The 15,000-nt window shown below is 40.8% G+C and overlaps 1 protein-coding gene and 1 pseudogene across 2 annotated transcripts in view; one reads left to right on the forward strand and one right to left on the reverse strand.

Annotated features, from left to right (window-relative positions):
- LOC138039266 (tyrosine-protein phosphatase non-receptor type 4-like) overlaps positions 1-15,000 on the forward strand; it is a 53,201-nt gene that overhangs the window by 34,123 nt on the left and 4,078 nt on the right. For both annotated transcript variants that reach the window (XM_068885479.1, XM_068885487.1), the window contains 11 exons: positions 1,100-1,169; positions 2,942-3,114; positions 4,677-4,712; positions 5,242-5,332; positions 6,812-6,876; positions 7,936-8,019; positions 9,385-9,447; positions 11,408-11,539; positions 11,628-11,682; positions 13,672-13,765; positions 14,619-14,754. In XM_068885479.1, the coding sequence (XP_068741580.1) occupies positions 1,100-1,169; positions 2,942-3,114; positions 4,677-4,712; positions 5,242-5,332; positions 6,812-6,876; positions 7,936-8,019; positions 9,385-9,447; positions 11,408-11,539; positions 11,628-11,682; positions 13,672-13,765; positions 14,619-14,754 (999 nt within the window). The remainder of the gene's footprint in view (positions 1-1,099; positions 1,170-2,941; positions 3,115-4,676; positions 4,713-5,241; positions 5,333-6,811; positions 6,877-7,935; positions 8,020-9,384; positions 9,448-11,407; positions 11,540-11,627; positions 11,683-13,671; positions 13,766-14,618; positions 14,755-15,000) is intronic.
- Positions 11,690-13,665, reverse strand: LOC138039774 (F-box only protein 36 pseudogene; annotated as a pseudogene).

The following is a 15,000-nucleotide window of genomic DNA, read 5'->3' on the forward strand; positions in this document are numbered from 1 at the left end:
GCCGATTGCCTCACGTAAAAAACAGCTCAGATCATGTCACGCAACACGTGCGAATTCAAAACTCGACTTCTGAAGCTGGACATAATGGTTGACAAAATGAAATTATTGGACTACGAAAATCCGAAAATAGCAGCTAACCTTGAAATTTAAGGAACTCAATCATTTCTCCGTTGTGAGAAATGGGAATGTTCAATTTCCTTGTGAAATACGCCGTTCGCATGTTTTTCCTGGCGTTGGTAATTTGCATAAACATTCGATTTTTTTTCTGCGTCCAATTGGACCCTTTGTTCCATATTCTATGCGTCCAAAAGGAAAACGAGTGCGTCCCAGGACGCAATGACGCACTCTGGATACATCGCTGCGAAGAGGCGAGAAGAGAAAAACCTCTGGTTACCTTGGACTTGAATCTCACTTTCAAGCAGTCGCCAGGGTCAGGATTTAACCCTCAGGCTCGGATTGGTTGATACTTTTTACAAACACGTAAATCAATATGATTGGTTCGTTTGACCGGTAATGCCAAGGCGACTCGTGATTGCTAAGTTGCCATTGGTCCCTTTTGTAATTATCAATTTGACGCGTTTGACAGCTGGCGTCTGCATGAAAGTGAGATTCAAGTCCAAGGTAACCAGAGGTTTTTCTCTTCTCGCCGCTTCGCGACTCGTCTTCGCCTCTTCGCAGCTCAAGGCAGGGTAGTCTCTTATAGTCACCTGAAAAAATTGTTATGGTGTGTTTACGCTTCGCCTCGCTTATGCTTGTTTCATTTTTTTTTAAATAAAATAAAAATAACAAAAAAACTGGAATCACAGGCTAGCCGAACACATCCGCGCAATTGCTGAAAGTGGCATTTACTTCAAATGATGTTAATAAATAAATAAGTAAATAAATAAATTAATTAATTAATGAATACCTAAGTATAATCACTAACTGTACTATTTAACAAGGAACGTGATGATATTCCTTTGCTATTGCAAAACAATATTGTTGAGCATTTTCCCAAAACAGAAAATTCTTGTTGCATTGTATTGAATTGGCTGTTGCATTTCTTATGCATTGCATTTGCTGCCATTTCAACTGCTCTTATTGCTCTGCTCTTTTTCAGATTGTGGATCTTATCAGAACGATCAGCAAGTCAAACCGAAGATTGCTTATCATGACAATCCGACCAAATGGTAAAAGATTCTACTCACTAAAACATCGATAATAACGCAAACTTTCAAAAATGGAGACTGTCTTGTCCAGTATGGACATGTAAAAACGGGACTTCAGAAAGCGTTGACGAAATTTTCGTTACATGTCGACGATGCTAATACAAATCGGAACGCTCGACAGGAACCCACGAGTAGGAGCGAGCAATCCCCATATACAGAGCGTTTTCACTCACGTGACCATCAGCCATATTGGATTACTGAGACAAAGGAAAGTATTTGGATAAAAATAGAGTTCAATTCCCGGAGGATTAGTTCGGTGCACCATCATGGCCGCCATTTCTTTCTTTTGGAACACCAACATGGCAGTCGTGACGTCATGTGAAAACGCTCTATTCCTGTCACGACGTTTTCACAGACCGATTTATTTCTAGATTGGATTTCCCGCGAATGAGACTCCCGCAGACGCCCGATGACCAATCACAGGAAACTAACTTGACGTCATAGCGTCACCGAACCGGAACTGCCTTTGTTGTTTTGCGGCAATGGTAGTCCAAAAACAGATTGGTCCGCGAGATACGCAAGTAATTAGGTGCAAGTAAGCGTCACGAAGAGTCCCCTTGCTCTTTTGCCCACTGGGCCCTTTGCATGAAACTGTCACATGGTATAAAATCTGTCCTGCTGGATGGCAAGCTACGCACTGGGACATCCAAAACAAAGAAAGGTCACGCTTTGTTTTGGAGGCTGTTGCATACCTTTTGCCATCCAGTGTGGCGGATTCTGTACCATGTGACAGTATCATGGAAAGAGCCCATTGGGCAAAAGAGCAAGGGGACTCTTCGTGACGCTTACTTGCAGCTAATTACTCGCGTATCTCGCGCTGTACCAAAGAACATGAGAGATTCATCCATCTTAGAGTAAGATTTTCGAAGTGGACCTCTCTGCACTTCTCCAGAAGTGGCACTGAATGCACCAGTTGGATTATATGTAGTTCCTGTGACTGCTATTTTCAACTGTCACTTAAATAAAATAAGCTTGATTACCAATCGGCGATTGATAGATAAGAAACGCAGTCTAAATTAGTTCTGAGGAACGATTGGAGTTGAGTTAACATCGGTATCAGATGTGACATTAAGCTATTTTATGCCTCGCTTCCCTGCATTTCAAGCAAGGGCGAAGATGACGCCTGTGAGGGACATCTTTATGTTCCAGGAGAAATTGCAAATAACGATTGGAGCGGTTTTCAATTGAGTGTCGAAAGTAGTTGGCGAATTGCATTGGTTTTGCATTATTTCTCTCAGTGATTTGTTCAAAGTTCTCGCGCCACTTTTTCAACCAGTCAGAAGTGAAACCCAAACCAATCGTGGCTCGCGCGTGCACAGTTTCCCGCGCTTTGTGTCGGCTACGTGTAATCACTTCAAGTTTTGATTGGTTTACTGGATTGTCTCCGTTCTTTTTGATCGGCTGAAGTAATTGCTTCGGTTTTGGTTTTACGACACTCGACTGAAAAGAGGTGTAAACTGCAGCAGTGCATCTGTTTGTGAATTCAAGATGGCGGCTTTTCTATTAGAGGTTTGAAACATATTTGCTAAAGCAAAAATGGTACCTCAAACGTCAAACTCATAACTTCAACCTGCAGTTTTCGGTTTGCCGTGAACGTCGAAAATTCGATGCTAAATGTCTGAAATATCAAACTTCCCCGTCCTTGCCAAACTCCCTATTGTCCAAACACCAAACAACGGCACGACACAAAAGAAGGCATTAACAGGTAGAACGTCTCCTAATATCGTTTTCAGTTTTCACGCATACTCCCCGCGAGGAATCACCGGTCCATGTCGTGAGTCCAGATCAGTACATTGTTGCAGAACAGAAATACGAGCAAGAACGTGAAAATGCCAAACAAGAGAAAGACAAGGCCCTTGCAAGGGATACTGAAGCACTTAGAGTTTCAATGGATCAGCTTAGAGAAGTATGATGGTGCATTATCTTATTTTAAAGCCTCGTTTTTTTTAATGCCGCGCTTTAGCCACTAATTCTGGATTAAATGATCTTGCATGTGTAACTTCAATCCCGTCTCCGTAGCCTTCGAATATTTCCGTCTATCATATTAGAAAGTAAAGAATGTTCAAGTAACTACGAAGACTGCGTCAATGGCACACAAACTGAACAAAAGTACTATTGGAGCGTTTTCCATTTGCACTGAAAATCCGGTTGGAATGGAATGGTCGTAATGGTACAAGATTTTCCCGATGTGGCGTTTCGCCAGGCCCGAGTCTCTCGAGGCTGGAAGGAAAAAATAACAAATGAAAGTGGCGGCTGCATTTGCATTGTCGAAACGCGAGAAAAGAGGCGGAAATGAACCTGGTCGAGTGGGAGTTTACAAATGGTACAGGATTTTTCCAGTCATTTCGGTTGGAACGGGAAAAGAGGAATACGTCTGAGGGTTTCCATCTTTTTCAGAAACGTTCCGGTGGAATGAGCTGTACCATTTGAATTTCCAACCGGAATTTTCAGTTTTTTTGACAAATAGTAAACGCTCTTCTTGGTTTAACGAGTGAAAAATAATTGTGCTGCACATGCGGCATGCATTTTGTACATTTCTTAATTACGTAATCCCCGGCTGCTGAACAACAACTTAAAAAAACCGAACTTAACCAACATGAGTCCACTTGAAAATCGCTGGTGCTAGCCCAGTTATTAGCCTTAGAACGAAATTGAAATCATCAAGAAAGATTTAGTCTCTCAAATTAATGGAGCAATTTGCGCTCACTCTCTCGACCATAAAGCCCTGTTCGAACGGGAAATGTTTTGCAATGAAAGATGTTAGAACATTGTTGGGTGATCAAACATTGTACCGTTTAACCACACTGTTTGGTGATGTTTTGACATGTGTTATCGAGTCGGGTAAAATTTGAGAGCCGTCAGACATTCGATAAAACATTTATTTTGTTCTCGTGTTCGTTAAGTGATTTTTTTCTCGTTTGGTCAGCAACTTAAAACATGTCAGTTTACGCACGCATGCGTCTTGAGTCAACATATTGGTCTGTATCTTGGGATACGGCATTACTGTTTTCAAGATGGCGAATGAAGAAGTCTTGCTCACCTTTAATCATTTTGTTTTATCACCTTCACTGAACATTGTGGCCTTGATACATCTCACTGATTTTCTTCGCTGGATCTCGCGTTCTGCTATATTAACTTAGCGTAAAGCCTCTATTAAGCCCCCCCCCCCCCCTTTCAGAGGAAGAAAGTTATTAAGCCCCCCACCCCCCCTCCCCATACCCTTCCTCCTTTATGTGGACTGATCCGGTTTGGTCAAGAACCCATGACCCGGATCCAAAGCTATAGCTTCCATGGTATTTAACGATGGTTAGCGCGAACCATTTTTCCAGTAACCCAGGCCTGATGTCATTAATTAGCTGGCAATTGATTTTCGATGAGACAGAGAAACAGGAGTATCCTGAGAAAAACGTAGAGAAATGGTCGCCTCATGTAATACTCTTGTTCTATTTTCCTTTCTTTTTTTTGCAGAATCTGGAAAGCGGCGATCTGCTCGTCTACTTTCAGGTAATTTTGTGTTTGGGGATCTTGAAGTTAGTGTTAAATCTCTTTTATTTTGTTTTTCTTAAGAACTCACTGAAAAACTATGTCCCATTAACCCTTTCAACCCTAAACCGGCCATACTTAGTATTTTACTCTGTCTGAAGCCAGACGATTTTACTCGTCAATGGGGAACCCCCAGGAGTCAATGGGTTAAGCAAATCAAATCCATATAGATCTATTTGGCTCATTTTTAATATAATGAATTTGCAAGCTGACTGCGGGCGACGAAGAATGCCGATCCCAAATGCCTGCACGAAAGTATTACAGCTGTCAAAAATCAAGATCAACATTATTTCTAGAATATTTCTTAAAAGGAAACGAATTCAAAATCTATTAATGATCGAGTGCAAGGGGAAACCTAAATTAATAAGTTGGTTTGCTAGTTTGTTCCCCGAATATACTAACTACACCATACTTAATTACGAGGTTGCAACATTTTATTTGGAAACCAATTTATTATAGGACAACTAAATGTAAAATACATGTGTTTTAGGAGTTGTACAGAAAAAAACCAGGAATGCCTATGGAAGTGGCCAGAAAACCGGAAAACCTTCCAAGAAATAGATACCGAGATATTTTACCTTGTAAGTGAACTACCTAACTTAAAACTCGACACATTTTTTTTTTAGTTTAATGTGTGCATATGCGATTGGCTCAAAGGGCAATATTTGGCATTTAAGTTCTCCGTACAATCCCCAGTACAGCTGCTTATGGGTTTCATAGTTCATTGCATACACGTCACAAGGTGTCTCCTCAAGTTAAAAGATTTCTTTCTGCTGAAGCCTGGTTTTCACTAGCGGCGCAAACACATGCCCAAGCACAAGCATAAGGAGCTTATGAAGCTTATGCTGGTGAAAACGAACGTCGACATAAGCATCAAAATCAACCACGCCATCCGCCGAATTGTCCAAATGCTCAGACGCGGAGAATCTGGAACGAGTGCTTTAATTGGCTAGACGTAGCAAATTTCCTTGTGCTTATGCTGTGTTTCGTTTTCACGCGACGGAAGCGAACGCAAGCATAAGATCAGGCAAAAGGAAAAGGAAAAATTCTGATGGTTGTGCTTATGCCTGCGACAAACCCATTTTCACGGTGAAATAAGCGCTCTTATGCTCGCGCTTGCATCGCTAGTGAAAACCAGGCTTTAGGGTTCACCCCCCCCCCCCACGAGCCTGTCACAGTTAACTACATTTCTGTGCCCTGTCCGTCCTGAAAACGACGTCAAATCTCCAAATTTGAGGCTATGTGGATGATCATGACGTAGGCACATGACGACAAATTTTCAATTTTCTCTCCAAACCGCCACGACGTTCATGCCCAATTTTGTTCCAGGAAAGTTTGCACACGCTATCCGTGCCAAACGACTCGGGATAATAGCGAAGAGAGATGAACAACTTGAAGGGGTAGCCGTCGTTGTCGTTCTTGCTTAAGCTCCCTTTCTCTTTGGTGACGGGTCGATTCGTACTCAACTCTCACTCGATCCGCACCCAAATTTCAGTCGATTTGTACCAGTCCTATAATTAAAAAATCAAAGATTTGCTCAAGCGACCTAATTTTGCTCAGTTAAATATGCAATTAGCACTCGTTTGTAACTGAATTCTTTTGTCTGCATCCCCATGAGTATGAAGTTAGCATAATGAATATATCAGCGTGGTGGGTTTATCTCCAGCGTCATCTTTACAACTGATGGTCAATTTAAAAGCTTCTGTTTGTCAGAGGAAGAAGGCATCTTCTTTTTGTAATTTTTAGAAATAGATCGACGTTTTAATCAAAAGGAAAATCACAGCTATATCTTGTAGGTGTCGTAGCAGAATGTGGTCATAATTTCTCCTTCCTTTGGGTACGAATCGACAGACAAGTGGGTACGAGTTGACCAATAATTGGTTACGAGTTGACCGTAATTCATCGCTTTTTCTTTTACCGTAGCTCCTTCTGTTCTAGCACACCAGCGTTTGTACGATTTACCATTGTTGTTCGTTTTGTATAGATTGGAACAATCTACAAATAGGTTCTTATCGTGCGTTTCATTACTTTTTTGCCCCTTTGTTGTCACACTTTCACAGATGACGACACCCGGGTGAAGTTAATCCAAGGGAAGAACAATTACGTCAATGCCAATTACGTAACGGTGAGTTTTTGCCACCTCGAAGTGACGTCGAGGCCCAGTTTTGATTTTTCGTTGAAGGTAGTTGTTAGTCAGGGAACTGGGCAATGTGACATGTTGTCATTTGAATCACTGGTCCACATTTTACCCGCACAAGAGCATGGTGCTTTATGCTTGTAGAAAAATTATTTAGCTAGTATGATACGCATGAATCTGGTGTGCAACTGTGTCCGTCGCCGCCTTGTTAAATCCAATACAACTTGTAATGCGAAATACAATGAATATGCAACTTGCGGCCTTTGGCCGGTGTTTTACTTAATGCCAGTTAATACCAACCGCTTCGGGAACTTTGTGACAAACAAATACGCACAAGACCGCTAGGACATGGTCTGCTAAGAGAAGCTAATGTATTTATTTTTATTTTAGTGATTATAGTTCTCAATTCTATTGACCGTACCTGCAATTCAGTCATTGTGACTGTGAGGTATCAGTAAACAAACTTTTACGGTCGCACATCAAGTCAACGATAAACAAAAGTAGTTATTATCGTATGGAATAATTTGCCTCAAGGTGAAAAAAATCCCTGAGTATAAGCGCACGAAAGTTCCTCACTAATGCTAAGGGGTCCTTAATGACCTTCTGATGCGAAAATGTTACAAAAAACACTTATTTTCAGATGAAATATTTTGCCCTAAGGAGAAAAAACGTTGGTTATAAGTGCATGAAAATTCCTCAAGAAAGCCACCCCTCCCCCCTAAAAAAAAATTCCTGAATGCCTCCTGAAAATTTGGCCGAGTCACCAACGATCATTACATAGCTAATTTTTTTAATCGAACTTAAACTTCGTTATTCACTTTACAACAATTTCGAGAATGTCACCTTTCGACATTTTTATTCCTGACAGAATGCATAGTGTGTGCGACCCACATAGTCGTTGTTTTATGGCCCAGTTCTCTAGAGTCTTCGGAAGCTTGTGTGGCAGCATCCGAACTACTTGCCGACTACTTATTAGGGCACTCGGGTTTTTTCCGAGTATTCCACAGTCACTGAATACATAATTTAATGATACTTCTTCATTGACAGATGGAAATTCCAGCACGAGGCGTCAAAAATAGGTACATTGCAGCACAGGGACCATTAGAAAAAACGTGCGGCGACTTTTGGCAGGTGAAACCTCGTTACATCTTATTAAAAAGCAGAAAACTTAAAGGAAAACTTCCACTTCTTCAACGCACTTAGTTTAAACCGTAGGAGAAAGTACTCCCAATCAAATGATTTTGTTTTCTTTTTTTGTTTTTAAAGAAAAACTGTTTGTATCAGAGAAAGATGAATTTCAGGATTGCTTATTTGTACTTTAAAATTTTCGTGTGACGACGTTTTGAAAAGTTGTGTAATAATCACATACAACCGCAACATGTCACCCCGCCATCTTGAATATTCATTATAATTCAATATGGCGACTTACATGAAATTTGGAAACAAAAATTGTGAGAGGAGAACATTAGCATACAAGAAAAACAAGCTAAGCCTTATTAGTATCACCCAACTAGTGGACTAATGCAAATCCTGCAATTTGATTGGCTACGCTGCTAGAGGACTATTAGTAATAGTCCTCGAGTAGCGAAAAGCGGGACGCTTTCTTTCGTTTTATTCCCATATAAATATTTCTTCAACTTGCATTTGCTAACTTTATTACTGCCTTTTCTGTCCGACTAGTTGGGTGATACTAAAACAATTAGACCCTTCGCCCTCAAGGGCTAATTGTTAATTAGTTTTCTTTTGTATAGAGAATTGTTATGAGGAGTGTTTTATCGAGTTTTAAAGCTCATGCAGGTGACTCGCTCACGAGTTATTAGGGACCTTTAGATCAGTAGCCTCCCACGCAGACACTCCCCCACGTGGGGGAAGAACGTGTGACGAATCCCTAAGAGTGTCTGCATGGGAGGCTATCAGATCAGAGGAAGAGGAGGACTACGAGCACAAGTTTCCGTTCTGAGCATGCGCATAAGGTTTGGAGGCCGACATTTTTTGAAGTTCGCTTGCTCAGAACGGAAAACTCGTACTCGTCTTAGTCCGCCTCCGATATAAAGGTCCCTAATAATGAGTTTGCAGAGGACGGCATAACTAATTCACTGAAACGCGTGCCGCGTTCTGTGCAGGATTTTTTTCTATGATTAAAAAGTTAGTTTTGCGGCATTCTTGTTGCTCCTTTTGCGTTTTGATTGGTTACGTTTTGTCAGAAAAGAAACTAGGGTGTTTAAAGCAACGACGACGGCTACGTCAACGAAAACACCCCAAAGATTGTTCGCCCGTATTGTACACGGTGAAAAAGATTAAATAATCGCGAAATAACTAACGAAAGCGCTGTTATATCCTGAAATGGCGTTTTCGTTGACGTTCCTGTCAGGGTTGTCCCTTTTTTTATCTCCCTACTTCTTCCCCATCGACAACGCTAAAAGGAATCTTCTTTATTTCTCAAATGCGCTGTAAAAGTCGGATGTTGAACTCTCTTGTTTTCATGTTTTGTTTCAGATGGTGTGGGAGCAAGAAGCTTCTCTTATCGTCATGTTAACAACAACGGTCGAAAGAGGGAGGGTAATATACATCATTGCTTGCTCTATAAATTATAAGACGCTTTCATATAAGTATGTGACCGGCTGCTGGTCCTGCAGAGAAAGTATATTAGTTAAGAAGCACTGCATGGACGGAGTAGCTAGCCTGCAGAGCAGGCGTCTTTTGGCAGGCGGACGCTTGTTCAAAGTCCAACGTTTGTAATGGGCCGCCATTTTGAAAGCACACATCGGGTAGAGGGTTTTTATCCCCTTCCCCCTCCCCACCAACATTTCATTTCATTCTGTCCTCCCCTCCCTGTTTGCAATTATTTTATTAATCCCAGTCCTCTGTTAGTCTCGTTATCCAAGATGTCGGCCGATAATTCTTACCAAAATACGCCTGCTTTGTAGGCTACTGAGTGCCAGGTGGTATTCATTTGAGTTGTTGTAACACGTTATGATCTCATCGACGGACGTAAAAAGGTTAAGTACCTTGTACGGCATAATGAACAGCAGGAAAAGGAGAAATAACAGTTTAGAAGCTTCAAGGTCCAACTTTAGCATTCCTTCCACAAAGACAAGAGTTAGGAACACATTAAGAGAACAGTACACCTCACCGCACGAAAGCACTGCGCAGTAGCTATGACTTCAATTATCATCTATAGACTCAAAAGTCTACTAATAAGTTAGACGTATTACTAGCTTTCATATCAACGGAGAAGAGGCGCAATTACAACCGCAAATCTTAAAACCACTTAGTACAGCTTAAGGAGGCTCCCTAGAGTTTTAGGGCCGCGCGCAAGCTGAGCACTAGTATGGCGAGTAAAGCCAGAATCGCGCGTGTTTTTCTGATTTTTGTGACTTCAGGGTGACCAAATCTGTAAAATTAACTGCTAATTTTCTCGCGTTCCCTTCGGTAACATTTTCTTAAAATTGGCTCAATTCTAACCACATACAGTTCCTATCAAATACCTTGTATTTGTTAAAATCTGTCAGATCTAATCGAATACATTTACAGAATATTGGCAAAACCGTCTGAACGACCTTGACTTTTTCCCACTTCAAAATGTCAGATAATATCATTTCCATTTTGTGGCAAAGAATAAAAAAAATTCACCGAAGAAAAGTATAAATATTAAGGAATTTAGGTCAAAAATAAGAATATATCTGCCTGTCATAAGATGTGGTGTTGCCATGGTAACGGTCATAATCCAAAAATTGACCCCCAAAACATAAGCCTTATTTCATCGGTACCCATACTGGTAAATCTTTACGGGGAAAACTTTAAGACAAATAACGAGGTTTCCCTTTGTAACTCGTGCCCTGTAGTGAGGGTATTCGCAAATACTGTAGGGAGCCACCTTAACATTCCGTGATAGCAGAGGTCTCCTATCTTTTCGTTTGCTGGGCTGACGAGTACGGGAATAGAGACCTCTACCGTGGGTCGAAACTCGCTTTGATCCAACTTGGACGGCACTCTTCAAACCGCGTGTTCCATGATAGGCTTACTGACTCTGTGACTTGAGCCCGCTGTGTCCCGCGCATTCCTTTACAGTAATTCTGCTGTGAAGTGAGCCCACACAACCTGAAGTATCACGTTAGGATTCAGTCGTCAAGTAACCGCCGCGCATGCTCAGCACAGTGAGTTTCGACACATGGCAGGGGCATCTTTTCCCGTACTGGTCAGCCCATCTAACGCAAAAAGAAAAGAAACGTCTGCTAGCATGGAAAGCTTAATAAATAGCATGAATGAAAAAAATTGCACCGTGGAAGATTTCATCATTTTGATGCTCAAACCTCGGGATTCAGTACACATATTAATCAACAGGCTAATTCCATGTGCCATAGTTGTGAAGCCTTATAAGCAGCTCTACATTAAAGCGCTGCTTGATAGCGTTTATTTAACTTGTCAAACTTCGGGATTTTATCATTGAAGAGACTTACCAGATGGAACCACCATAAAGTCTTAAAAATCGCTAATCAATTTTTTCTGTTAATACTAGGTCAAATGTCACCAATACTGGCCAGAAGGGGACGAAACTTTGACATTTGGATCTTTGGAAATAATTTGTACGAAAATCCGCGACTTTTCACCTTCGTACATATACAGAGAAATGTTCGTCACAGATTCCAAGGTACGGGTTAATATTCTGCACCGGTTTCGTTTGTTCTCTTGCCGGTTTTTGGTAAATATTAATCTTTTACTTTCTTATATTTTTTCAGTCCCTGCGGAGTCGAGTTGTAGTTCAGTTGCAATACATTGCATGGCCAGATCACGGTAAGTTGTCACGCTAGTAACCCTATGCCTTGCGTTACATCGTCTGTCAGGAGGGCCGTGCACGCGGTCGGTATTCGATAAAAAAATTCACTCCATGCATTTGATTATTTATTGTTGATAAGTCCCAGAAATTAAAACAAAAGCGTTTTAGAAACCAGTAATATATCAGTTTAGTCAAAGTTTATTTCTTGTACGTTTGGTCACGTTGCATTTTTTATGGACATGTAAGTGGACCGTTGTGTCCGCTAGAACCTTTAAAGAAATTATACAACAGAAATGTGCAGTTTTGTAAGCTCAACAACATGCGAAAGGAAAGACGAAAGAAGCCATGTATCGCAAAAAAGATTGCTTAAGAATAAAAAGTGTCATAATTTGGCGATAAATCTCTCTGTTAAAATCGATATGAAAGTTCAAGAACAAGATTTAATTGTTTTAACTTGACTATTTGGTATCGCATGTTCTTTCAAGAAGCGACAAAAACTTATCATGCAAATCAAACCTTCGTTTGTTTGTTGAAGATGTTCTGTAGTGTTTACAGACCTTTGTGGTGTACAAAGTTACATCTTATTTTGCCTTCAATCGTCGTAGTTTTACGCGACGTTCCAACTTGTTGGCGAAAAAAACGTTTTTCCAACTGCTTTCTTTTGCCAAGGTCTTCATGTCGTCCGTTACGGTATCGCAGTAAAGCCGAAACAGTTTTTCCCAGAGCAAGTCGCTTGCACAAACCTTCCTCGTAAGCTTGCAAACAGCTCCCAAGTGAACAACGTCAAGTAAGTCGAGAAACGAAGCGATGTGGAGAATGGCGCGAGGTGGTAAGCGAATCAGCCAGTCTCCACACACTATCGCATGAACATGTTTGAGAGTTTCTTCGCCAAAGACACGGCTTATATCGCCCTGTAGCAGTGTATCATCGTCAAATTCGTTCCAGGGAACTTTCTTCTGCGATGGAGGCAATCCACGTTGATCCCTTCGGATGGCGATTCGCCACGTTCGCCAAATCACTTCGTCTCCATTCACGACAAGTTGGTGGAAATCTTTGCTTGGCGGTGGAGCTTGGCTGACTTTCTCAATGAAGACTTTAACGGTGCTCATGGCTTATACTCTGTACTGTGACACACCAAGGAAAATTCCGTATTTTGCTTAAAATTTCGGAATTTGAGTCGAAAGCAGCACAATGAAAAACAAGTTCTTTCTTTTTTGCTGTCTGGTGTTTGCGCGGGACAATCTGGACCAATCAGGCACCGTCTTTTGCTTTGGCGATTCTTAAAATAGAAACGGGATCTCTATTTTTGCAAAACTTTACTTCTGAATTTGCTTTTTGTGTGGCTCTTTCGGGAATAGAACACAATTGTTGTCCAAAACCTGGCTTCGTTGTTTAACTTGTTTAAGTGGAATATTTATCTGCCGTAACACCTGGGCAAACACGGCGAAGTTTTATCGTAGTTCTCTGAATTATGATTATCGCTAGAATCATCTGCGTTGTTGTTGTTGTCGGTGGGTGACTGAGAAAGCGTTCTAATGATACCCGTATCGCAGTAGCATAGCCCTCATCCCTTTGATCCAAAACGTTTTCGGGTATTCTGAATAAATATGTAAACTTGCTATTGGCAAATTTCTATTTTGTGCCGGAAAGATTTCGGACAAGTAATCTTTTTTTCCTTTGATTTTGTCTGTTCTTCGTCATGTAAAACGTTTTTATGTTGTGACGAGAATCGCTGATTGTTTTACAAGATACTATGAAAGCAAAGCCGTCGAGCTTTTTCTAATCCTCCCAAAGGAAAAAAAATAGCCACAAATTCCTTATTTCCTCCAGTGTGGAAAAATAATGTCAGATGATATTATTCATCTGATCCAAACAGTATACGACTTATTTTACTAGTCGTAAACAAACTTGTCATTATGCGTAGAATAATATTTTTGTTTTTTAAATTATATTTTCCCAATTTCCATGAAGGTAAAGTTTAAATGTGCTTTTTTTCTTTTTTCTAGATGTCCCTGATGATTCGTCTGATTTTCTGGAGTTTATCCATATTGTTCGCCATTATCGAGAAGGCACAAATACACCTTCTGTTCTTCACTGCAGGTGAAAATCTTATGAAATAAACTTATGAAATAAACTATGGGGGCAAAGTAATAACACGTCTTGTAAGTAAATGTAAATTAAATCCGCTAGAATTTATCTTCTTCAGTAATAAAGTATTCGGCTAAAATGCTTTTCGGTAGATGAAAACTCCTCAAAAATTCTCGTTCGCATATTTTCGTAGAGCAAACATTTTTGCTCACGCATATTCACTACTGGCAGCATTACAGGGAATGTAATATTGAGAGTGTAACCCTTGACACCTTGGGGTGAGACTTAAGGCCGGTTTACACGATACGATTTGTCGGCCGGTTTTGTCGGGCCGATAAATCGTACCGTGTAAATTGCGTAAAAACGTGTAATTTTTCCTCAAAAGATCTTCCCGTTTTCCTTTTAGTATCCGCCATTTTGAAAGCTATAATTTTTTAAGTATTTATGCGAATTACCCACTCGCATACCCTTTGATTGACATAATGGCAGTTTTTCTCGGAGTGTCGGACCGATTTTCCTTTCCATGAATCGATCGTTCATCGGCTGTCAAAATACACGCAAGATTTGCTCTCCGACGCCGTCGGGCCGATATATCGGGCCGATGTATGGGCCGACAAATCGTACCGTGTAAACCGGCCTTTACAGAATTTACTCTGAGACTTCAACTGGGGGCGTCTGAAATGAAATGTGCATGTAACGGAGACAGAAAAGCAGCCAACACTCTGTTGACAAAGGTGGAAGGGTATGCAGCACTTACTCCAAGCGTTGTTTGAATCAACATATTTCGAAAGGAAGCGGAGAGCTTTCGTCCCACGTCTCTCAACTGACACATGGTAACTCGTCCTTAATGTTTTTTTTGTTTTAGTGCTGGTGTTGGCCGCACGGGTGTGCTGATTTTCATGGAAACAGCTTTCAATATGATAGAGGGAGCAGAACCAATTTTTCCTTTGGAAATAGTTCGAAGAATGAGAGACCAGCGTTGCTCACTTATACAAACTCCGGTGTGTGCTTCTTTTTAGATGTTAAAGTGCTACTATGACGAAATTTGCATCTTCCCTATCTAAGCCATTTTGGCACATACACATGTAGTCTGTACGAGAAGAAGAATGCTGTTTACCATTTTCAAATGTCTCTTTTTGTTCTGGAGATATTCAAGTCTTTTCTTGTTATATGCAAATTAGCCAAGTGATGACGTCATAAAGCTACCCAAATTTTGATCAAGTATGATGGAGAAAGATATCTCAGCC

Source organism: Montipora capricornis, chromosome 1, assembly GCF_036669925.1.
Source record: "Montipora capricornis isolate CH-2021 chromosome 1, ASM3666992v2, whole genome shotgun sequence".
NCBI lineage: Eukaryota > Metazoa > Cnidaria > Anthozoa > Scleractinia > Acroporidae > Montipora > Montipora capricornis.